Below are 24165 nucleotides of genomic sequence, written 5' to 3' on the forward strand. Positions count from 1 at the left end.
ACAATGGTGATTGACTAGAATGTGATGCGCGTCCGGGATAGGTGACGACACATTCTCTAAAACAGATTTTCCAACATTTTCCAACATTCAAACAGCATAGGAACTTGAACAGCTCATAGACGAAAAGATTGAAGTGCAACTAAGGATGTCGCCAGGTGTGCTTAGAATATTTTTTGAAAGAAAATGGTACCACGTACAACTGAAACTGCTGTGGAATCATCGCCCAGTAAACTTGTCACAACGGATGTTGCTGTGCAAAATATCAAAGCACATTAAAAACTATATAACAATACAACACGAGCATGTGGTGTGTTATAAAACACCTATAGCCTGGTCTTTATTCAGGCTATAGCGCTCGTCTATTACCCCTCATGGCCGTGTGTTACCAGAAGCACATTGCTATACCCTTCGGCCTACGGCCTCGGGGAATAGCGACGTTTTTCTGGTAACACACGGCCCCTCGAGGTAATACACGGGCGCTATAGCCCTCATGACCAGGCAATAGGTGTTTACTATAACCCAAACGGGATTCGAACCCCCACACACTCACGGCAACATCGCCTAGCTGCTAGGCCTCACACAAAACCAGTCGGCTACCGTTTCCAACCCAAAAGAGTTGGTCACAGCAACTGACTTAGATGTTACAATCCTGTGCGCGACCGAGCAACACAGTGTGCATGGAGCAGACGACACACAGACACAGTACAAACACATATAGTAATCGGAAAAGCACGAAGCTTTTTACTGAGCTATCAGACAGACTCGGGGACAAGTAAATATCCACCAGCAGAAACTGTCTAGGCTAAAGAAATACATTGTTTTACTATAACCCAAACGGGATTCGAACCCCACACACTCACGGCAACATCGCCTAGCTGCTAGGCCTCACACAAAACCAGTTGGCTACCGTTTCCAACCCAAAAGAGTTGGTCACAGCAACCGACTTAGATGTTACAATCCTGTGCGCGACCGAGCAACACAGTGTGCATGGAGCAGACGACACACAGACACAGTACAAACACATATAGTAATCGGAAAAGCACGAAGCTTTTTACTGAGCTATCAGACAGACTCGGGACAAGTAAATATCCACCAGCAGATACTGTCCACTCAGGATAGGGTATTCCTAAGTTAATGGAGCTTTCCCGTGATGTGCAAATTGGTTTATTGGTTGGCCGAAAAGTGCCATGGATTATGAACTCTAAAACCAGTAGCCCTACAGGCCCTACTCTGATTTGACTAAGGTCTAAATTAGACTTCTAAACTTCCCATTCCCAGTATTTCGAATGAATACTCAAAGTCGATTTCTGGTTTGCGTTGTAGCACTTATTTGGTATACCCCTGGTAATATTCAGCTTGGTCATACAGCTGACGTCTTTGGTCACCCAACCACACTTTGGTTGTTGTCAAGGCTACGAGGAACTATGAATGTATGACGATGATGGTGTGATGATGATGACTATGATGATGATATGGAGGAGGGAGGAGAGTGATGCGCATGAGGGTGACAAAAAAGATGATGAGGATGACGACGAGTAGACGACTATTATGATGGCCATTGTATCATATTCGCAATAATCTCTACACGTTCTCAAATAGATAAACGTATCTTCATTTTTTGTGAGCATCCTATTTGCTACCATATTACGTTATTAGGTTGAGCGTATACATGCACGTTTCTGATTTCTCTAAATCATCTTGAATTTCGCAGATTGATACAGGCACAGCATGTGAACGTTTGTCGCCCGACGGAAGAAATGATGCAAGACGACTCCCCGTCAGCGTCATTGACGTCATGAAGCGTAATTACGAGGAGAACAGTGGTATCAAATGGCAATTTTTTGGAAGCGAGGACGGTCTCTTCACAATCTACCCTGCCACCCGCATATCTGCTTGTGGTGATTATGATAGCAGATACAGGTAAGAAGAACGCACGTGAGAATGTTTAAAAACTTATTATTACAAAGGTAGAACACTCCATCGTCATACAAAACAAACAGTATTTCTGACTGTAGCAAGTGGCTTAAGGGAAGTGGTCGTCGGAACTGCGCATGTACTTGTTTACAAACAATGTATTTCATGTATTATACATAGATGCATCATGTCAAATTAGCTGCAACATTTAAATTTTACGATATATATAAAGACAAACATGTTTTATCTTTTATCAGTGGCCAACGTAGCTTGGATACAGTGTTTATATCGGTCGTATGGGTCCCTAGCGACTTTTGAGCGTCAATCCGACGACCACTGCCCTATAATCAAAAGTAAAGTGTATCATGAGGAGGCACACTTGACAAAAGTTTGCTGGTTTATCAATGTCTGAATCGACAAAATTTCAACGAAGTTTGCGATCATGGTGCAAACGCGTGTGCGGAGTGACGGAGCTCGCGACGATGAATTCCAGTGCTAACTAAACTTCAGCTGTCAACATAAGCTTATAGGCTGCGTTTACCAGTTGAAAACTGGCGCCAACTTCGTCATGATTTGGCAGTCACATAAGACACCGTACTTCATCACAATACTGGCAGAAGCATAAAAAATACAGCAAAATTATAACTTTAAGAATAAAGTTTCAATTTATGATAAAAATAATCAGTTTCTGAAAGTTTTTCCCCATTGCATTTTTCTGTCATAATTTCAGACCTTGGTACGTTGAAACAGCGACTCCGGAACCGAAAAACGTGGTCATTGTAATTGACAAAAGTAGTTCCATGAGCATTCAACACGAAGGACGAACGTTGATGCAAATTGCAAAAGAAGCCGCCATTACTGTTGTGGAAACTATGAATCCAAATGATAAGGTAAGTGTGTGTTCACATACACTAGGAGGGATTATATCCTCAGATACTGTCTCAATTCTTTTAAACCTCACGTCGTATCAGCTGCATCGATCGGGATATTTGTACAAATTATAACCAATTGTGTTGTACGTATAAGTATTTTACCATTAAGCGAATTTTGAACGGAATGTAACTTTCGACGGAGCTGTTCTCATGGACTCTGACTTCTTGACTTGCAAAGTATCACAACCTCTGCTGATCTCTCTCTCTCACACTCTCTCTCTCTCTCTCTCTCTCTCTCTCTCTCTCTCTCTCTCTCTCTCTCTCTCTCTCTCTCTCTCTCTCTCCCCCTAGGTTAATGTCATTGCCTTTTCGGATACAGTCTTGAGCAAGCCGATGTGAAGACACGTGTTACGACAGCCAGCTGACCCAAGCGACCCCTCTGAACAAAGAATGCTTGCACGATTTTGTCAATACCATCCACGATGGCGGTAAGATGTTTCGATATTAAGAACGGAATTCTCACCATTACATTGACCTTGAAGGCTATAGGTCAATACTTAAAAATGTGACGCCAACGTTAACATAATTATTTGTATGTTGTAGACTGAAAGATTCCATCGTGCATGCGTCTCCAGGGTTGGAGTTGGTGGAGACCTATACACGACTGAAACTTTCGGTCAAAACGATATATCTTGCCCTTCCCAATGCGATCAAATTAATTACTTCACTGCTTAGCCACATGCCTCTCTTGCATAGTTTTCACTCCAAATTTTACTTATAAATGACATATAAATGAAAATCATATGCTTTGTCGTCATGTTAGACGAAATTTGTTGAAAAAGCGTGAAAAAATAGAAAGATTTTCATCATCGAACGGCGCATTGATATATTTAAATCACTGTTATGCGGTTTATGGACTTTATCGCGTGATTTTTGTAAAACGGTGTTTTTTTATGTATTGCATGTAATTTTATAATGTTTAAATCCCAATTTTCTCAAGTCGAAAATAGTCCTGGTTCAATTTAAGTCAAATGATGACTATGCAGCCCGCTACGTCATCAACAATTATATTACCATGCCTGTCCATTGTGTTTTAATTGGTCGAGCTGAACCACGTGACTGCCCACAATTACACAGTAATGGTTTGTTTTCATGCCCGAGAATATGAATAATATCGTAAAAGTGGTAACTTTACTGCTTAACGAAAATTGTGATTTTTACAAAGATCATAGTAAACCATAAAATAAAATGGAGCATTTGTGGGCCAGGTTTATACACTTTTTTCAAAAAAATATCCGGATTTGCGTACTACTCACTCACAGGTTCGGGGGCCCCATTGTCATTCGCACGGGAATTTATGCAAATTTTGCCATTTGGGGGGTCGATAATATAATTGAAATACAGACTCCGCGTTGACCATTAACGTTTATTATGGGCGCGGGCTCGAGGAAAGCCAAATTAAAAGGCTCGACAAGCCTCGTCCATTAATTTTTGGCTTTCCTCTCGCCCTTGCCCATGAATAAACGTTAATAGTCAGCGCGTCGTCTGTAATTTCTATAGTTAACATTATATCCTACGAGCGCGCGACGTTCGATATATGAGGATGTAGTAAATACACAAACGCTATCATTTTGACTTTGTCATTAATGGTACAGATAGTATAGGATTGAGACCGATAAGTACTTTCCACTCAGGTGTTAAAAATACTGTCTTTTTGACATGGCTTCGGGAATATGGTAGATTGGTCGGGACCTTTTTGATTTGGGTGTTACCCATCAAAAACCGCAAAATTTGTCAAAACCATGCCTAGTCTTTGGTAACCAGAAAAACTAGGTTTGCGACGGAGTATTTTCACTAAAAAAGGAAGAATTTGTTGCAAAAACATGTCGACTGCTCGATCGGGCTGTCGAGGCAGTCCATCTAGCTTGGAAGTGTGTCTGGCTCGGTCATTGAGGTTAAAAATTTTGAATTAAGACACGTACTACATTATCCAACGGAATTAAATTTACAGTGATATAGGTGGTTGTATAGAGTGTGTAATTTGATGTCGCGTTATTGATTACAAAAAGGCTTGCACGATGTCTTCACAGTTTGATAATAAATTAAATATTTTTGCTTCTTCCATGTCAGGCAGCACTGTGTATTCCGGAGCTCTGGATGCAGCTTTCGACTTGCTCCAGGCGTCTGAAAGTTCGGATTCTCAAGACAGAGGTAAACGAACCTGTCTCTTAAAATTATGGCGCCCTCGTTACCATTAAACACTGAAAGTCTTTGAAATACTGTTATAAAAATAATCATCAATCTTTTTCGAAAATATTATGATATCGAAATAAAACTTATAGTTGTTAGAAACTATCATCATCATCAACATCATCCTTATAACCATCATCATCCGCAGCAGTAGTGTCATCATTGTCATCATCATTATCATCATCATCATTTTCATAATAACCAAAACAGTGATGATGTCATGATAATTTTGATGATGATGGTGGTGGTGATGACGATGATTATGATCATGATGATCATGATCATGATTATTATGATGATGATTATAATGACGGCAGCGGCGGCGACGACGACGATGGTGGTGGTGACGGTGGTGATGGTGTTGTTGTTGTTGTTGTTGGTGGTGGTGGTGGTGTGTTGTTGTTGTCACTATTGACCAGTAATAGTGGTAGTTCAGCATCATTGCACGTATTTAGCACGTATTTAGAAGTATTAGCATGATACCATCATTGAAAAAATAATATGTATAAGAACGGCATGATGTCCAACTTTGTGTGCACCAATATTGAGTCACGTGACCAAACTGTCTCGATTTCTAGAGCATGTCATTTTGTTCCTGACCGACGGACAACCGGAGGACGCTGTGGCCGATAGTGTACCAGAAGGTGAAGAGCAGACTCGGAGAAGACGTGATATTATGCAGACAATCAAGACACGAAATGCTAAAATGGGGAATAAAGTCATCATTTTAACCTTTGGCCTTGGAAACCGTAAGTATGTCAATCTTGAAGATCAATCGTTTAAAAAGTAGTCGACATTGTACTTCTATTTCTTAACTATATACTGTATCTACTGCATTTTAAAACGGACCGTCAGGTATACCAGGTTTTTTTCTCGTTTTTTTTTTAGTGACAGATTTGTACATTGACGACATATATTGACTGTCCAGAGTTACAGACCTTGAGTAAATTTGTCGCTCGTTATTCTTTATTGAATCGCAACCATTTTGGTGAATTGTAGCATGCCGTGTGAATCACATGCTCCTCAGCATCGCGATTGTATGTGTCGGGGTTTTGAATGTGAAGCTTACATAATTAATTTCGCATTTTAATAAAGTGTGTACGTGTAAACAGTCACTATTGAGTTCAAATGATATACTGTACACACTCAAGTTTGTCGGCATGAACACGAAGGGCGTGTTTGTTGACACGAGGCAAAGGTGAGAATGGGCTACAGAAGAGCGCCATCGCACGACGTCAACTGAACTGGCCGCCCACTCGACGACGCCCCACATTGCAGCTCAATTAGCTATAGCTTCTTATTCCCGCCAATTTTGTTCAGTCAGCTTCTTTTCAACTTTTAAAATATTAAATATCACAATTCTCAGTGTTCAGCTTGTCAACAATGTCATTGTTGAGAAATGAATTTTGTTAAACCCTTTGAGCGCCAAAGTCAACTTTTGTCACCTTTAGAAAATATGCTCCAGTCAATTTTTTTCAGATTTTTGTCAAAATTTTGATAACAAACTGTTGCCAATGAAATGTGATACCCTCTTGGTCCAAAATTATCAAAACATTACAGAAAAAATCATAAAATTGGTAAAAGTTTTCACTAAAATTTTGGTGAGAAAAATTACAGCACTCAAAGTGTTAAGACGATTATTCATATACAGTGCGCAGTGTGTTCGATGAGTTGTGTCGGTGAGACTAACATTTTTCTATTTTAACATACACGAGGAAAATGTGGTTTATTTTGTGGAACAAAAGTAACAAAAAAGCCACTAAAAGTTACAGCCACTGAGTCTGTTATAGTGACCACATTCCCTCTGATTCTCGTTCATTAAAATTTACATTTCCACTCAAAATTTCTCTCTTAAACCCCTTCATCACCATGGTTTGGCCCAACCATTGCTATCAATGGTGGTTGGAGGTGAACAGGTTAAAGCATGGGTGAAGGCCAATAGTCTGCAGGCGAAATATGACATTGTTTAGCACAATGACTCTGGCCATAAAGCAAAACAAATACAACTTCCACGTTCTGTCGTATTCATGGGGTATGGTTTTGTCCAAAATTTTCAGAATTGGACGAAGCACTTCTTGAAGCCATGGCGCAGCAGGACGGTACTGATTTTGGTGTTGCTAAAGACTCGAGTGTAGGAGAAATTAAAGTAAGAACCTTTCTTAATGTCGAGGAAAATTGCAGGTTTTTTGCTAAAATATTTTTTTACCAAAGAGTTGCATACATCCTTTCCAAATAAATAATACATCAGTGAATATATATATATTATATATATATTTATCACATGAACTGGCCCGTATCTCCACCTGTGTGACGTACACCAGCACGGATAAGAAATCCGTATTACCCCTGTTGTACGTCATCCAGCCGGTACTATTTTCAGTCTCGAGATACGGCATCCCCCCCCCCACAACAGTTTTGACTGCGTTCGCTTACCCTTGAAAAGCCCTGCACATTTTCATATACACTGCTTGTATTTTATTGAATAACATGAAAATATGGCGTCGTTTAATCTGCTTGTTCAGAATTTGAAAGTAAAGTGTTCCACTAAAATTCAACTTTTATTCCATTTTCCCGGGTAAAAATGAACGCGGGAAGCCAGCGACACTTTTTGTCGTCTGCAGCTCCGGAGGTTGCGATAGATCTCATACCAGCGGTAGTGTCCAGACGTCCTTCAAGTCGGACGGTGTGGCCTGCTCACAGCTCACTATGGCTCATCAAACGCAAGTCGAACTGGACGAAGACATTCGCGAATCTTTCGCTTAGCTGAAGAACTCGGCGTGACGGAAACCGATGGTTTTTTTACTGAGGAGGAGCGAATACAACCGGCTCCGACTGTGACCACAGCTCAGCTTCCGACCGCGACTCATAGTTCGCGATACGTCGATTTTTCGGAAATCGACAAACAACATCTCGTCGAGGAACAACGTAAGAAAAACACCGTAAGAGCTACGAGTTGTGCTGTCAACCAGTTTCAAAAATGGATGGCAGCAATGCGACAAGCTGAGACAAGACCCGTACACGAAATTCCTCCGGTCGAACTTGACGGCTATCTCGCCAGTTTTTTGCAGGTGTTTAGGGACTGGACGTAAATTAGCAGGGGGGGAGGGCCGGGGGATTTCGGAAGAGAGTGACCAAAAATTTATGACCCTCCCCAAAAGCAAGGCTGAAAAATTTATGACCCTCCCCCAAAGCAAGGCTGAAAAATTTGTGACCCTCCCCCAGTTTCAAAAAAATAGAATTTTACAAATTGATCGAATCTTCGACGTTCAAAAATTGAGGTGGGGATTTACAACACAGGGCAATATAGATGGACCAGCAAGGGATGTCTGCAAATTCTTTATTTGCTTCTGCTTGTGACAAGAACAAGTCTAGATATGGATGTCAGCCTTACCTAAGAATACATTCAATGACATGGTGTCCGTCACATTTGACCAGCATTGGTAAAACTAATCTTGTAGAAAAAATCTCGATAATTCTATGCTACAAATTTTTCAGTACTTTTAATAAAAGGGAAACCCCTGATTTCTCTGCCTACACAATATGCATTTTGATTGTTATGATAATGGTTTAATACACTGTTTAACTCTTACACTGTTTAACCCTTTCACCACCATGGTTTGGCCCAATCCCATTGTTATCAATGGTGAGTGTGGACCTGTTTACAGGGAATTGGGGGTGAACAGGTTAACTTAGTAAACCAATCACCAGATAAAGGAGTACTGGTATTCTTGTTTCCAGTGTGGTATGGGTGGATTGTTCTTGGGAACACCATGGGATAAACTCTATGATTAAATTAATTCATTGTTTGATTTTCTGCACAAGTTTGATGAAATGCTCTATTTTCCACTTTGTCAGCACACTTGTAAATGTGGAACAAACCACAAAAAACAGTTTAAGACTTCACTGGACACAAAAAAATGACACCACTGCTCAAGTGTCATCAAGCTAGGCTGACAAACTGAATCAATACAGAGCATATCATGCTAAAATACAGCAGCTAATACTGAAAAATTCTTAAATCTTATGAATTTATATAACTCTGACCTGCAAAGTAAACAACAAAACCAACATATTGTCCATACACCATTGTTTCAAATTACAGTGACTGACAGGCAAAACTAACAAAACAGCAAACATGGACTTTAGCCATTTTCATTGGCCATTAAAGGGACAAAGTCACTCATTTTTGACAAAATTTTGGTCATTTTAATTTCCGTTGAATATATATATATGCTTTTCTGCTGCTCACTGAAATGGGCTAAATTGCAATCTCTGGTTGTCAGAGCTCAACTCATATGCATGCATGGATATAACATGTGGTCACTTAATAATTTAATTTAAGGTATGTACCAAAAATTGTCACAGTAAATTTCACATGTTAATGTGCCTTATAAAAAGTGAGAATTGAATGGCTATAACCAGAGAGTGAGCATATTTCAGTGAGAATAATCTATCAAAAGAAATTTTAAAGGCAAAATAATGTCAATAATGAGCAATTTTGTCCCTTTAACTTGGTACATATCTAGTAGAGATTATTTTAATTCAAGTGTCAAACAGCATGACCATTGCACTGTTGAAGTATTAAAATGGTGGCAATGAATATTTTTATAATTGGTGCATTGACAAGATAGTACTGTAAAATGTTGACAAAAATAGCTTTGTCCAAAGTATCATAATATTACCTATTTCTGAACAGGGATGTAAGATTACACCACCATGTGTAACTCACAAGTATTTCCAATATGAAAGTGCACTCCTCTGCTGAGTGTTGAATCATGTACCGGTATGTTGTACACCATGGAAGTAGACACCAAGCATAGCATTATGTAAAAGAGTTAAAGTCTTGGTACTAGATGACCACTAAAAAAATTGGCAGCTTGCCAAGTTTCAAAGCTATTTAAAACTTTCTTCTGGGCCTTTTTCACATCATACTTGACCCTCTGCACTTGACCTGCAAGCTTGGTACGTACATGTATCCCGGAAAATGACAGTAATTTCAACGTCATTTTAAGTCAAAGATTCGTCATGTAAGTCATTAATTTCACTCAATTATTTCTGTCCGTTCTTCCTGACTGTCAAAATTGATTGAGGTCTAAGTATTGAAAGTACTTAATTTAATGATGATTTTCACAAATATGTTTCACTTACAACTTGACTAAATTGTCACTTCTTCCAAGTGTGACTGTGAACATCATTCTAAAAATATTCAAATACCTTCAACGCATACAAGTTTGTTTACAAGTTTCGCGCTGTACCAAGAAGTTCTCCGGGTGTAGACTGTACATTTTAGCCTATCATTTTCAGGAAATAAAGGTCTGTATGTTTGAATGATTGACTTATTGGCTTATGAAAAATATATTAAGGATCAGAAGGATGTTGATATTGCAATTCACAAGTCTCGGTGTTGTTTTCCCAAGCAGGAGCATATCAGTATCACCATGGACCTAGCTCTGCATGGCAGGGCTGTGTGTTACCAGCGCGCGTTATACGGCCTCCTACCACAGGCCGTATAACGCTGGTAACACACAGCCCTGCCATGCAAAGCTAGGAGCAGTACCACACTCTTTTGGTAGTACCGTGGTATCATATATTGCTTTATGTAGCTGCAGTTCCGAAACTGAAGGGTTTGCCTTTTTTCGAGTTTAAGATTTTAGATTTTAGGGTTTGATGAAGTTGACGTCCTACCTAAACAGCAGTCCAAATATTGAGGTACAACGGCAATATTGCCGTACGCTAGGAGGATATGTGTACCACCGTCGCTACGCAAAGACTACTTACCCCAAAGAGCTCTCTCTCTACCGGGTGCATAGGCCTTCGCGTTGCGACTGTGGTTGCACCTGTGTGATGAGTATGCCGTTGTTATGATGAATGTTATGATTCAACAGACTGTCCAATAATTCCAATAATGAATGCCCAAATTGGCTCATAATGGAATAGAGCACACTTATACTCCATTAAGAGTGATTGTGATAAGTAATGCTCTTCAAATGTTTTCTTTTATATTAATGCACATGCATGTGCCTGCCATTTTTTCTAAGGAATTATAATTTAATATTTATCAAAATATCAGTGAAATTCATAATTTTGGAATGTATCACATTGACAATTGAGGGAATACTGGAAACACAATGTGACACTGATCTCCATAACAATGATATATGGTCATGTACAATGTATTGAGCAGTTCAATCTCTACATGGGGAGGAAATATGGGAAAGTACAATGTATGTTTAAAATGTGTTCCTGGTACAGATATAGAACTACATGTGTGCATGACCCTATTATTTACTGGATTTTATAATATTCCTGATAGACCTGTGTAGTCAGAGAACTGAAAATACCTGTACATGTGCTCATTGCACTCATATCAAATCCAGTTTTACAAAATGTACTATTGTGTTCCAGTAGACAATGAGAAGTTTTGGTCATGTTGCCCTGTTTGTGGGGAAAGGTCGACAGAAAGGCTATGCCTATTCAAGCAATAATTTAAGCAAACAATTCAAAGTATGGTCATGGATTGAATGCTATAGTGTGAAATTATGGTGTTTTAACATTGACAATACTTTGTCAATTTTTGTGCCCCGTTTCTTTGCATTTTAAACATATCACAGAAAGCAGCCTAGATAATAGAGGATAGACTGATCCTGATTTGACACAGAAGTGGCAAACACTATTTCATGACCAATCAAGTCTCCATATTCTGAAATGACATTGGGATATCACCGTATTTAATCAAGTTCAATCTGAATACGTGATCAACATGGCCGATTCTCTGTGTAAATTACCCACATTAAATTTCAACAAATGTCATATATCCTGCCATCACAACACAAATGAACACTATCCATTCCAAAGATAGTACCCAGTGGTAAAGCCAATATAAACTTGAAAAATGCCACAAGTAGCCATACCAATCAGATGACTAGTACCTAAATATTTAAGTATACTAAAATCACTTTTCTGGAATCAAAATCATTAATTATCACACCAAAGCTTACTCTTAATTTCAAACAATAGTATCTCTAAAAACTAAAATTCATGTACCTATAAAGTGACTGATGCAGGGTGGAGCTTGGCCTTAAACTTTAAAGGGAAGTGGCTTATGAAAGAGAGGGAAATTTTGTTGATCAACAAAAAGTGGAATGAGAAATAATATTATAATATAGTAATATTGTTATTATATTAATATTAATATTGTCAAATAGTTATAGGTTCAAGATTGACTACATCAATGGAACAATGTAAGATATTGTGGTAATATCCAGCAGTGTTTTTGTTAAGGGTGGTACCTAGGTAAATGTTACCGGGGTTCCTCGGTCACTTTACCAGGGTTAGCCTTGGTATATCATTGCAGTCATACTAGTGGAAAACAGAAATTTTACCAGGGTTCTCAATGTTCCCCAATCTTAGCAAAAACACTGTCCAATGTTTATTAACGAAACACACTACATGTATACTGGGTAGCCAGAGTGCCACGGGTTAGCTGAGGAACAATAGATTGGATTTGCTACAAACTTACATTGTAATGGCGATAAGAATAGCAACAAGAGAGACAATCCTGTTTAAGATAATGGTGGGGAAGAGATGCACAGAGAGTTGGGAATGAGCACTTAATAGAAAGTAAGAGGCAGTGAGCGAGTGATGTCATGTGAGCATAATTGTCTATACAAACAATTTTGCTTTCTACCTTTAGTGCACCGACAACAAGCCCAAAAATTTGTGACCCTCCCCCTTAGAGGAGCTCAAAAAATTGTGACCCTCCCCCAAACAGAGGCTCAAAAATTTGTGACCCTCCCCCAAATCCCCCCGGCCCTCCCCCCCTGCTAATTTACGTCCAGTCCCTTAAGGCAAAAAGACGGCGCGGAATACGAACCTGACACCTTGACATCATATCAGAGGGGAATCGACCGCTACCTCAGTGAGAACGGATACGCGTATTCCATCTGTCGCGATCTGCAATTTCGACATTCGCAGGAAACACTCAAGGCGAAACGTTCTCAGTTAAAATCGCAAGGTAAGGGAAATAAACCAAACGCTGCTGAAGAGCTCTCCGAACGTGAAGAAGATACTCTGTACGAGAAAGGCGTCATCGGCACGCACAGCCCGGAAGCGTTGTTGTTTCTCGTTTGGTTGAACAACCAAAAGCACTTCGGCTTCCGGGGATGTCAAGAAAGTTGGCAGATGTTATTGGATGACGTTGCCTTACAGAAGACCGTCAACAACATCGAGTATTTTGAGTTCAATGAACGGGAAAACAAAACAAGATCGTCCGGCAAGTTAACGAACAACCGCGGGCGTATCCACCGAAAGCCTTCGCGGTTCCCGATGACCCCACTCGATGTCCCGTATTTGCGTATAAGCAGTATGCACTCCATCGGCCTCCATCACACCTCGGTAGCGACGCAGATTTTTATCTCGCGATAAATTATAAGCCGCAAACCAATCTCTGATACAAGCGTCAGCCGATGGGTACAAATAAACCGGACACCATCCTCAGCACGATGTGTAACAAGGCGGGTATAGCCGGTAAAAAAAACAAAACAAATCATAGCATTCGGCGTTCTACCATCCGGCGTTTACACGACAGCGGCATTCCACCAACGAAACTGATGCAACTTTCAGGCCATAGAAACGTCCAGAGCATAAATCATTACGCTGTCAATTCTATGGACGATCAACATCGTATGTCCGAGATTTTATCGCGGTCGCGGGGTTCTCGCGTAATGCCTTCTGCTTCGGCTGGAGCACCACCACCACCTCACCACCACCACCAAGCCGAGTACATGCATCAGAGCAACAGTGACATTGTGTTATCGGTCTCAGACAACGTCCGCGCAGAAGGCGTCGCTTCGACATCAACTCCATCCCCGGCCGTCGCCACAAATATCAACAACGTCGTGTCTGCTAGTGAAAACTATCTTAAAACAGCTACCGGTGGGGTTTTTGGAGGCGCGACCCTGAACAACTGTAAAATAAACGTTGCAATCAACATCGGTGCATCGAGGTCTCCAGCACGAAAACGCCGAAGAGTTGCTGTCATTTATGACAGTAGCGACGACAGCAGTCAAAGTCAGCCCAGCTAAAATCTCAGTTGGCTGCAAAAACAGTCCTTTTCAGGACTAGCAATCCATATCATAAACGGCCCTTTTCAGGGCCACCAAATCCTCAAGAAAGAGAACTACCGCTACGTTTATTTGTCCCCGTAATATTTATTTTTGATCTTCATTTGCTATGGGCACGCACGTACACAGTCCGGGTCAGCTCCAAATTGGAGACCATTATGATAATATATTCCGGCATTCAGCCAATCATCGACCAGATTACATCATTAATAAAGTACAGGTCACGCTGGGTCACAAATTACCCACCAAGTGTGATCGGCAGTTTTGGGCCGCCTATTAAGCCCCTGTCTTGTGAATTTCGACGAAGTTCGACAGTCAACATAATCCACGTGTTCTGCAGAAGGTCATGTCCAACAAGGAGTCCGATTAGTGAACAAATATTCGAAATATTGACGATTCATTTCTACCCCCAGTTTATCGATTTCGCTCAAGTACCGAGAATCATTTTGTGGATGTTCGTCATCTCTATTAGAAATACTGTTATAAAGGTTATTTGTGTAGGTACGCGTATAACATCTTGCAAGAAAGAAGAGCAATGTCAGAGCTTTAAAACGATACCTGTTTTGTAGTTGTCAAACGCAGACTAAAAATGGTACGCGATTTTGAAAATGTGTTGACAGAGTGGCCACACAACTGTTCCCCATACGGTAGAATTTGTATCCCTGCCATCTCCGATACAAATGGGGTATTCTGAACGATCTGTGTAGGTACACGATTTATATTTCTCAGGACTTCAAGCCAGAGTCTAGGAATCACAGCGATGTATGGGGTTTGGTTCTTTTAGCCAGAATAAAACTGGTACGCGATTTTGAAATTGTGTTTTGACAGAGTGGCCACACAACTGTTCGACATTATGACAGAATACGGCGCGGGAGTTCGACACAGTATGGCGTACGTAACGAAGGACGCATGTGGAGGTTGCCAGGAAATACAATTTTTACTGATGGCGCGCTTGCCGCTGATTGGCTAATGAGAGGGGGAAAATATTATGGTATAGCGTCTAGCGACGTCTCCAATTTTGGAGCTGACCCGGACTGGTACAGGACCCACAGCTCGAGACAATGATTGACATATTTGTCCTGAAAGTATCGTGCCCACGTGACTGATCTCGATATTGTGATTGGTAGTTACAACGCAAAAAGTATCAAACTTCCAAATCAATGGGATTTATGAATGAAAGTGCTCATAGTTTATTTGCATATCTCGTTGGCGACGGACTTATCACATATACCAAACAAAGTAGTTCCATTGCAGAAAATTAGCGACCGCTTGGTCAGTTTAGCAAGCTAATAAAATACTAATGTCGCCCATTTTTTAACGAAAAGTAAGAAGACTGTTCATGTGATAAATATATAATCCCATGGTATTTTTCTCTGTTTGACGTCATCGTATACGAGTGTTTTTCGCGGAGCAGTACAACTTCGAGCCGAAATACCATGGGATTATATATATATATATATATATATATATATATATATATATATATATATATATATATATATATATATATATATATATATATATATATATATATATCACAGTATACATATGTCCTCGTGGGAAAAATACAGTGCTCAATGCTAAAACAGAGCGTTGTAAATAAGCAGATTAAATCCTTTCACTTCTATCCGAGGATTGCAAGATGCATGAAACTTAAATAATAGATTTCATTACTTTGTACTTGAAATAATCTGTTTATTTATTTATTTTTTATTTATAAATTTATATTATATATATATATATATATGTGTGTGTGTGTGTATATATATATGTTTGTGTGTATATATATATGTGTATATATATATATATATATATATATATATATATATATATAATATATATATATATATATATATATTATATAAAACAAAAGATTTCAAATTAAGTTCGGTTATCTTCCTTTCCAACAGAAACAATATGCCTAGGATCACCTAAAAGGCTACAGAAAAATAAACATTTACATATTTTTAATGTGCTTTCACACTTGTACATATATTTCATTTGTATACAGTCATTTGTGTTCACACGAAAAGAAGAGTAAATAATTTCGAATTTTTTATCATTAATACTTAAGGTAATATGCATCTCGAAAGAGAAAGACTTAAAGTTTTGCTCAACTTTCCCCAGTGAAACTTTCAACCATTCTCTTACCAAAGCAAGAATAAAAATTAGGGGTCACCGTGCAAACTTTGGTACAAGAGAGACAAATAACTTGCGATACTGGATATTTGGAAACCAAAATGGCTGCCATCCCTGTGTTAACTCTACGGGAAAAAAATTTTCGATTTTCGAAAAACTAAGACATAAAAATTTTTCTTTCACTGAGAGCTTCAAAATAAGCCCCCACAAGTGGTAGGTCAGAAGAAAAGTGATAAAATTTGAAGGCCCGAATTTTTGTCCCCTAGGTGCGTTCTACCTTAAATAATAAAGTTCACCTTATCTCAAGAAGTCATTTTTAATATAAATCTAGGCTACATCCAAAAACAAGCAAAATTAAAACAATTACATAAACATGTGTTCCAAAGAGACATTTGCCGAGCCAGTTCTAATTGTTTGCCTTCGTGCCATTTCTGTTGGCGGCAGAAAACGATTGACATGTAGTTCAAGAGAAATATACACAGTAAATCATTCAAACCAGTTGTTTGGTTATGGTGGCTGCTACCTAAATGGTGCGCCCTCAAGTAACTGAGCCTTTCAACGTTCCGAATCCATTACGTTCAGTGTTCTGTTGTGTTTTAAATGTTCCTTAATTTTAATAAATGTATCGCGAATACTCATGACACTTTTGGTCTCAAGGTTGGACGATTCACCAAAGTTACCAACCCAAGTAACCTACGGGTTCAGATGGCGTCCTACTACAATTTTTTCTCGACGGTGGTTGCCTCGGACACGCCAATATTCTCGGTGCCGTATTTAGCCGCGTCGGGTAAGTGAAAACAAGCAAAAACCAATATTGTACGCAAGAGTAATACAACCTTTACATTTTCAGCCATAGAAAAGTGAGGCACACCCGAAGAACACTGGACCCACTTTTCTTATTGTATTAAGCGGTGACATTGTTGAATTGCCTTGCAGCTCAGACGGAAAGATTGAACAATTATATGCGGTTTCGAAGATTAGCATATAATCATTCCTTACATAAGAGAATTCCTTTGATTGACGCTTGTGTCACCAGGTGTTGAATGCGTATATATTGGTGTAGGCCTAAAAGTCTTTTCTCTTCAGTCTCCTCGAAACTCCAAGATATGATGTCTACACAAGTATTTTTATGTGTATATTCTCTAAATCTTGTGATGCAGTTTTGTAGATCTTGTAAGTGTTTGGCTTTTTTGACAATGCGTTGTAAGGGGGTATTGTGAAAATAGAAGTGGCGAGTTTTTCGAGGGTACACTGTACGGTCGCGGGGTGTGACGACCACCGCATACCGCATATTATCGCTGTTGTGAATAATTTAATTATCAATTAGTATAGATCCGGCGTTCTCTACGCTCAAGGGGACGTAGAGAGCGCCCTCTAGCGACGCACAGTACGATAAATTACCCACATTTGATTTGTACCAACGACGTTAGTTTTCTTATAACTTCTTCAGTTCTGTATAATGTGAAGTCTCACGATAATCGATTAATTATATTTATTAAAAGTACGTTGAAATATTGTAGTATAAATTTCAAAGAAGCCATTAAATAACCATAAAAGTCACATTCTGCAGGTACTACAAATGTCACAGTTTTGGGAAGCAAGTTATGACCAACTGAAGGGGTCATTCTCTGAAAAAAGTTAGCATGTAAATTTCTTTTGTCTTTTCTATTTGGAAATATCCTTTTGTTTCATAAAACAGGTGCAACTAGTCTCCCTACTTTCAATCACTTTATTCTGTATGGCTGAGGACACAACCAGTGGAAAATTTACAAAATCCTTTCTCTTCTCTCAATCAAGCACAATTTTCTTAATCCTTTAAAATGGGAATTGAGTAGAAAGGTGTTTTTAAAAGTACGTTTTCAGAATTTTTACAAGTCCAGGAATTTGTCTACACATGGGAGACATGGTAAACTTCACATTCCATGGCAACAACCGCGATCTTAGAAATAATCCGCGATCATGACGTAATCATTTCTTGTGTTCTGCAGGTTTGCTAACAACAGTGGCACTTCCGGTTTTAGAAGGCGGTCGATTGAAAGGAGTTGTCGGCGTTGATATCTATTTGCGAGATCTGTTTGCCGACATTACTTATTTCAACGAGGGCCAATCAATATACTCGTTCATCTACGAAGTGGAGACTTCGTCAATGGGTAAGAGAACCTCCGAGGGCGTTTTTCCATCTGCAGCCAACACGTTGCAATTACTCTCCCATTCGCTTGTTAATTCTCTGGTAACAGTCATTAAGGTGTCATGTCTCTGTCTTTGTGATAATGGACTTTATATGACATATCTTGCCCAGTCGATATATTTTGTGCGTGCTGTAGTACAATTGTATTCATTAACAACGGAGAAAATTAACTTCGGTCAAAATAAAACTTTGTGTATCATGTGGGACTTTGGGAAGGAAAGAAATTTGATAGAGGTCAAAATATCTATTATTATTATTGAATATGAAACGAAAGTTATTCGTATCATTTACAATGAAAAAAGAAGGCTGAACTTGTCACGCTCTGGCAATTTGCAAATAAACATACATAGGCTACAGTACACAGCTTATTTGAATTTAACAATACTGAATAAAGAAGGTTGCAGTTGGTTGCGCATCTACCGCAAATTAATCACAGTTCCTACACTTAAAGATAGGTGGACTATTTCTATGGTGCGTTATTTCTTGATGAATTTACTTGAACAGGACGAACGCTGACACATCCCCTGATGCCTGCACCGAGCACTGTGGAGGACGACCCGGTTATCGTGAATATCACGTCACTGGAAAGAGAAGCGGACTTCGAGGATAAAGTTTACAGAGTGTCGCAGGGGTGAGTTGTGTTTCAAAATAAAAACAAAAGTGTGCTGTTTCCACAGGCAAGATTCGTAAAGCTCTCTGGAGAATAGTATTTGCAAAGGTGTATAATGCTTTACGGAGAGCAAAATCAAATAAGTACACACCTAGTCCGTTTCTAGCTCGCATGCCGAGATGTAACTGTGTGTCCTAATTTTGCAGACCACTGGCAGTTATTTTAACCGTTTCAATTTCAGAACTTCAAAATTGGTGTGGTGAAGTGAAGTGAAGTAAAGTGTAGTGTAGTGTAGTGTAGTGTAGTGTAGTGTAGTGTAGTGTAGTGTAGTGTAGTGTAGTGTAGTGTGGTGTGGTGTGGTGTGGTGTGGTGTGGTGTGGTGTGGTGTGGTGTGGTGTGGTGTGGTGTGGTGTGGTGTGTGTGGTGTGGTGTGGTGAACTGAAGTGAGATGTGGTGAGGTGTGGTGTAGTGTAGTGTAGTGTAGTGTAGTGTAGTGTAGTGTAGTGTAGTGCAGTGTAGTGAGCTGTGGTGTGGTGTGTGTGGTGTGGTGTGGTGTAGTGAAGTGAGTGAAGTGTAGTGAAGTGAAGTGAGTGAAGTGAAGTGAAGTGAAGTGTAGTGTAGTGTAGTGTAGTGTAGTGTAGTGTAGTGTAGTGTAGTGTAGTGTAGTGTAGTGTAGTGTAGTGTGTAGTGTAGTGTGACGTGGCGTGGTGTGGTGTGGTGTGGTGTGGTGTGGTGTGGTGTGGTGTAGAGTGGTTCGGTGTGTAATAGTTTGCTGTACAGTGAATGTGCAGGGAGTGTTGTGTAGTGTTATGCTCTGCAATATAATGTTATATTCATTTTTTACGCCTGTTCCTCTTGCAGAGGTGACAAAAGCGGAAAGGCCACCTTTACGTCAACAAGGACAATACCGAGGGGAAACACGGCCACTGAGGGCGTGGACACACTGCGTGTGCCTTCAACTTTCTATTGGCGTAAGGTAATGTAATACTCAAAGGAACAGTTTCAATCTGTATCTGTTTCAATCACTTCAGTAAATATTTGTCATTTTACAAACTTACAAAAACCTACCTGTGCTGCTAAGCTCAAATATATGATCAAATGTGATTCAATTATGTATAATTCAAATGAATCGATTGGTTTTTTTCTTTATTATTCCAGGTATCTGGAACACCATACATAGTATGTTTAGTGTTGGGAGAAAATGAAAAAGAGGCCATTCTCACCGAGCAGGATCCAACAGGTAAAAGCGCATGCGTAAATATTCAAACCGACATCTTCTTCGAAATCACTTTGAAGTGTTAAGCTAGATTGTGACTGCATTAGACTTCACCATTAAAATACAATGCCGCCAATCGTTCCGATTTTAATGTTCATTCTTTAAACCAATAGGAAATAATTTGTTGAAGTGTATGATCATCATAAACGCAGGATAATCCCAGTTTTAGGGAAATGGCTCGCTCCAATTTTAATTGAAAGAAGCGAATATTCCCTTTCGCCTTCGATCTGTTTGATATCACCTAAGTTTGCATCCCTTACCTTGCTATGCTAACTTGCCTAGTAAAGAATTATGAGGTTATTCCCACCTTTTTCAATACCGTTTTTGTTTGCAGGAGACGATTTTGCCTTCATCTACCATCGCTTAGACTTAACATCTCCGCCTGGTGTGTGCAGACATTATAACAGGACTGCCACAAGAGGTATTTCGTCAGTAATTATTCATTAATAGTTGTTCGTATTCAATAATAGTTGTTCTTGAGACGAACCGCATTATGAAAATTACACTTTACGGTCTGACAGTCGTTTTTAGCAAGCGGGATGTTTGTCTCTGACTTACTTGTCACGTGACGTAATCATTTGCTGTTACCATGAAGACCTGATCTCAATACATAACACTGACCATTTATCGTGTCTATAGAGGCATCCGCTGTCACGTTCAGCAATGAAGCTTTCCTTGATCCCAATGAATACGAGGTAAGCGAGGAGACAGAAAATCGAGCCAACGCCTACATGCAGTATATGAACGGTGAAACTGATCAGAACAAATACTTCAAGGTGAGTAGATTCCATCCTTTCAGCACAATGCTTTGTCCCAAAAGTCATTTACATGGCGGTTATTCTGGACCTGTTTACATGGCATAGCTGTAAAGAACTGTGACATGAAATACAAATCGTAGGAAATATATTCGCTTGACCGTGCAATGGCTTGACATTGTGACATAAGCACAAATTATGCACAGTTTGGTAGACTGGGGAATACTGGGCCCCGGCCGAAGAATTTCACAAATCGACATAATTTAAGGGATTTAATTGTTCTACAAACCTATGGGGCGGGCCTCCTACAAAAGGAATAGTTTTCACTTTTGATATTATATATATATAGTAGAGAGGAGAGAGGAGAGAGAAGAGAGAGAGAGAGAGAGAGAGAGAGAAGAGAGAGAGAGAAAGAGAGAGATGCATAGCTTGTTGTTATTTTTTGATCTATTGCTTCCTGACAAAGCAACAGGTCGAGGCATTGATATATTTATAAACTTATATACATTGGCAAGCAAAGCTCGTACAGACACAACAGACAGCAATATAAATGCAAATAATTCAATTCCATTCAATTCTTCTTTATTTCAGTACTTTTGGCCACCGGCCAAAAGTACAGCAAAGTATAACAATAATTTCATACATCGCTAGAGTGCTTAGTCTGCCTATTGCCTAAAATCATGTCTCTACGTTGCATAGCATAAAATATGTATCTGCTAAGTTTCCTTAGAGTCTTTACATTTTCAGATGATAGCAAAGTATTAAACTTTTACATAAGAGGTGGGTTGAAATAATACGACGGAATAAATTGCATTCTTAATCTTGTTAGTTTTGGGGGCAAATAAGCAAAAAGTGAAATTCGTCTTTGACTTGGGTCAGATGACACTACTCACAAAGTCTGTCACACTGTGGAGTTTTGCTCCAACGCCCTGTTTCAATTTTCAATGCATGAGCTGACGATCTAAATTTGCACAGAGTAAGCCTAAACACCAGTTTATCTACGTACAATAAGTAAGGTTCTACATGTAATTCCTTTTTAAAGGTTGAATATGTATACAATCTTCCAGAATTACTCAAAGATTCTGACCATTGCTGATTATCGATGTCTAGACATCTCTGCTTAAAAATTTGAAAAAAGACAGCTTCGTTTCCCACACCTTGTTGTTCCAAAACTTCAGCAAAACCATAATTTTGAAGCAAACACTTTACATTCCTTGCCCAAAAATCGTAATGAGATACATGAATTTTAGATATTTAGAATTCGTAGCATTTGTAAAGTAGTCTATTTTTGTCATTTTTAAAAGTCTGAGCAATATTTAATAATTTTAAAATATCTGAATACTCTCATGGAAACCCGGCCTAATTCCACCCTCATTGCACCAGTTGACGTATTGTTGTACATTTTTAATATTGAGCGTATCATTATATTATGTACCTTTTCTACATCCTGGGCTGGATGGAAACCCCAGACTTCAGCACCATGATGTAGTATTGGAAGTATTTTTGCGTCAAATTTTTGAGGGCAATGTCAACTGGTAAGGTTCCAAACGTATAGCTGGAACTATTTAGAGAAAATAAAGCCCTACTAGCTTGTTCACAAAAAGCTTTTTGGGCTTGAAACCAAAGGCCCGTCCATGAAAATACAACACCAAGATAATTTTGATAAGATGTAACAGACACTCTCTTGCCATTATAGAACCACTTTTCATACAATTTTAAACCAACCACCTCTTCTCAAAACAATAATTTTAGTTTTATCAGTGTTCACAGAGAGTTTCCATTTACAATATTCAAAAAGCTTGTTAAGTAAACGTTGCAAACCTATTCTCTAGACACTCATAAGGGTAAGATCATCTGCAAAAAGTAAATAAATGATTTTTAGAATCCAAACATCAACACCAGAAAATCGATGAGTGCTACTCAGGGATTGGCCAATATCATTAACGAAAAATTGTAAATAAAATAGGTGATAAAACTAAGCCTTGTTGTACACCAAAACTACAGTCAAACAACTCTGTAATTACCTTTGGAGTTCGCACACAGGCTTTGACATTTCTATACATTGAGTGAAGAACATCATAAATTTAAAACATACTATAATGATCAACAATTAATTCATCAACAATTGGATGGTGATCCTTAAGCCACTTTTAAAGTTGACATTGTAAAATACTACCGTACTCGTCCGAGTATAAGCCCCCGGTTCGCCAACACTAAACAGCGGTAAAACTAGGGGAGGGGCTTATACTCGAGCAACCCATGTTATCTGGCATGGATGCTTAATTTATGCTAATTTTATGCACGATTTTTTTCAACACCATTCAATCTTTCTATCGCTTTCAAAATGGACTTACACATCCAGAGAAATTGATTGTACAATCTCTGAATACAGAAGTGACATTTTGGTGAAATTTCAGCATCGAAAAAAAAAACCAAACTTGAAACAAAAATGTCATGTATGCTGCTGATCAACAGTAATGTGAAGCGGCATGCAATGCCTACACGGAAAGGCAACTCAATATTCCAGTATCAAACTGTCTACATCTTGTGAAAACAACAACAACATAGCAGTGAAAATCAACATAGCAGTGAAAATTGCAATAGTCACCAGGAAAAGTCTTCACAAATGAAAGGATAATTGTTTCAAACAAAAGCAACTGCATAAAACATTTACCCATTATAGGTAGCAGTGTTTTACCTCTGTAATTAGTAACACTCTTACGATCTCCTTTCTTGTGAATTGGAGAGATTTACTGAGCCTTCTGCCCAAGCAGCAGAAAATTACCCGAGTCAAGAACTGAGTTGAAAAGTTTACAAAACAATTTTCTTACAAGCAATGGGCATCTGATACCTGGGGTTACACCATCTAAACCAGGTGCTTTACCACATTTTAACTTATTCACTGTTTCAACTACCTCATAAATCTCAATTGGTGAATTCAAAACATCTAAATTGTTAATATTCAATTCGTTATTTTCAATATTGTCAACAAAATCCTTTATCTCTTCATAAAACTGTATATAATATCATCAACCGAGC

The 24165-nt window shown here is 39.1% G+C and overlaps 1 protein-coding gene across 1 annotated transcript in view; it reads left to right on the forward strand.

The window, feature by feature from the left end:
• LOC139132121 (VWFA and cache domain-containing protein 1-like) overlaps window positions 1-24165 on the forward strand; it is a 60407-nt gene that overhangs the window by 18029 nt on the left and 18213 nt on the right. The window contains exons 4-16 of the mRNA XM_070698515.1: window positions 1712-1920; window positions 2645-2804; window positions 3138-3274; window positions 4917-4997; window positions 5615-5785; window positions 7094-7182; window positions 16955-17084; window positions 18286-18447; window positions 18990-19116; window positions 19957-20071; window positions 20254-20335; window positions 20706-20792; window positions 21011-21147. Coding sequence (XP_070554616.1) covers window positions 5713-5785; window positions 7094-7182; window positions 16955-17084; window positions 18286-18447; window positions 18990-19116; window positions 19957-20071; window positions 20254-20335; window positions 20706-20792; window positions 21011-21147 — 1002 coding nt within the window. The 5' untranslated portion in view covers window positions 1712-1920; window positions 2645-2804; window positions 3138-3274; window positions 4917-4997; window positions 5615-5712. The remainder of the gene's footprint in view (window positions 1-1711; window positions 1921-2644; window positions 2805-3137; window positions 3275-4916; window positions 4998-5614; window positions 5786-7093; window positions 7183-16954; window positions 17085-18285; window positions 18448-18989; window positions 19117-19956; window positions 20072-20253; window positions 20336-20705; window positions 20793-21010; window positions 21148-24165) is intronic.

Source organism: Ptychodera flava, chromosome 1 (assembly GCF_041260155.1).
Source record: "Ptychodera flava strain L36383 chromosome 1, AS_Pfla_20210202, whole genome shotgun sequence".
NCBI lineage: Eukaryota > Metazoa > Hemichordata > Enteropneusta > Ptychoderidae > Ptychodera > Ptychodera flava.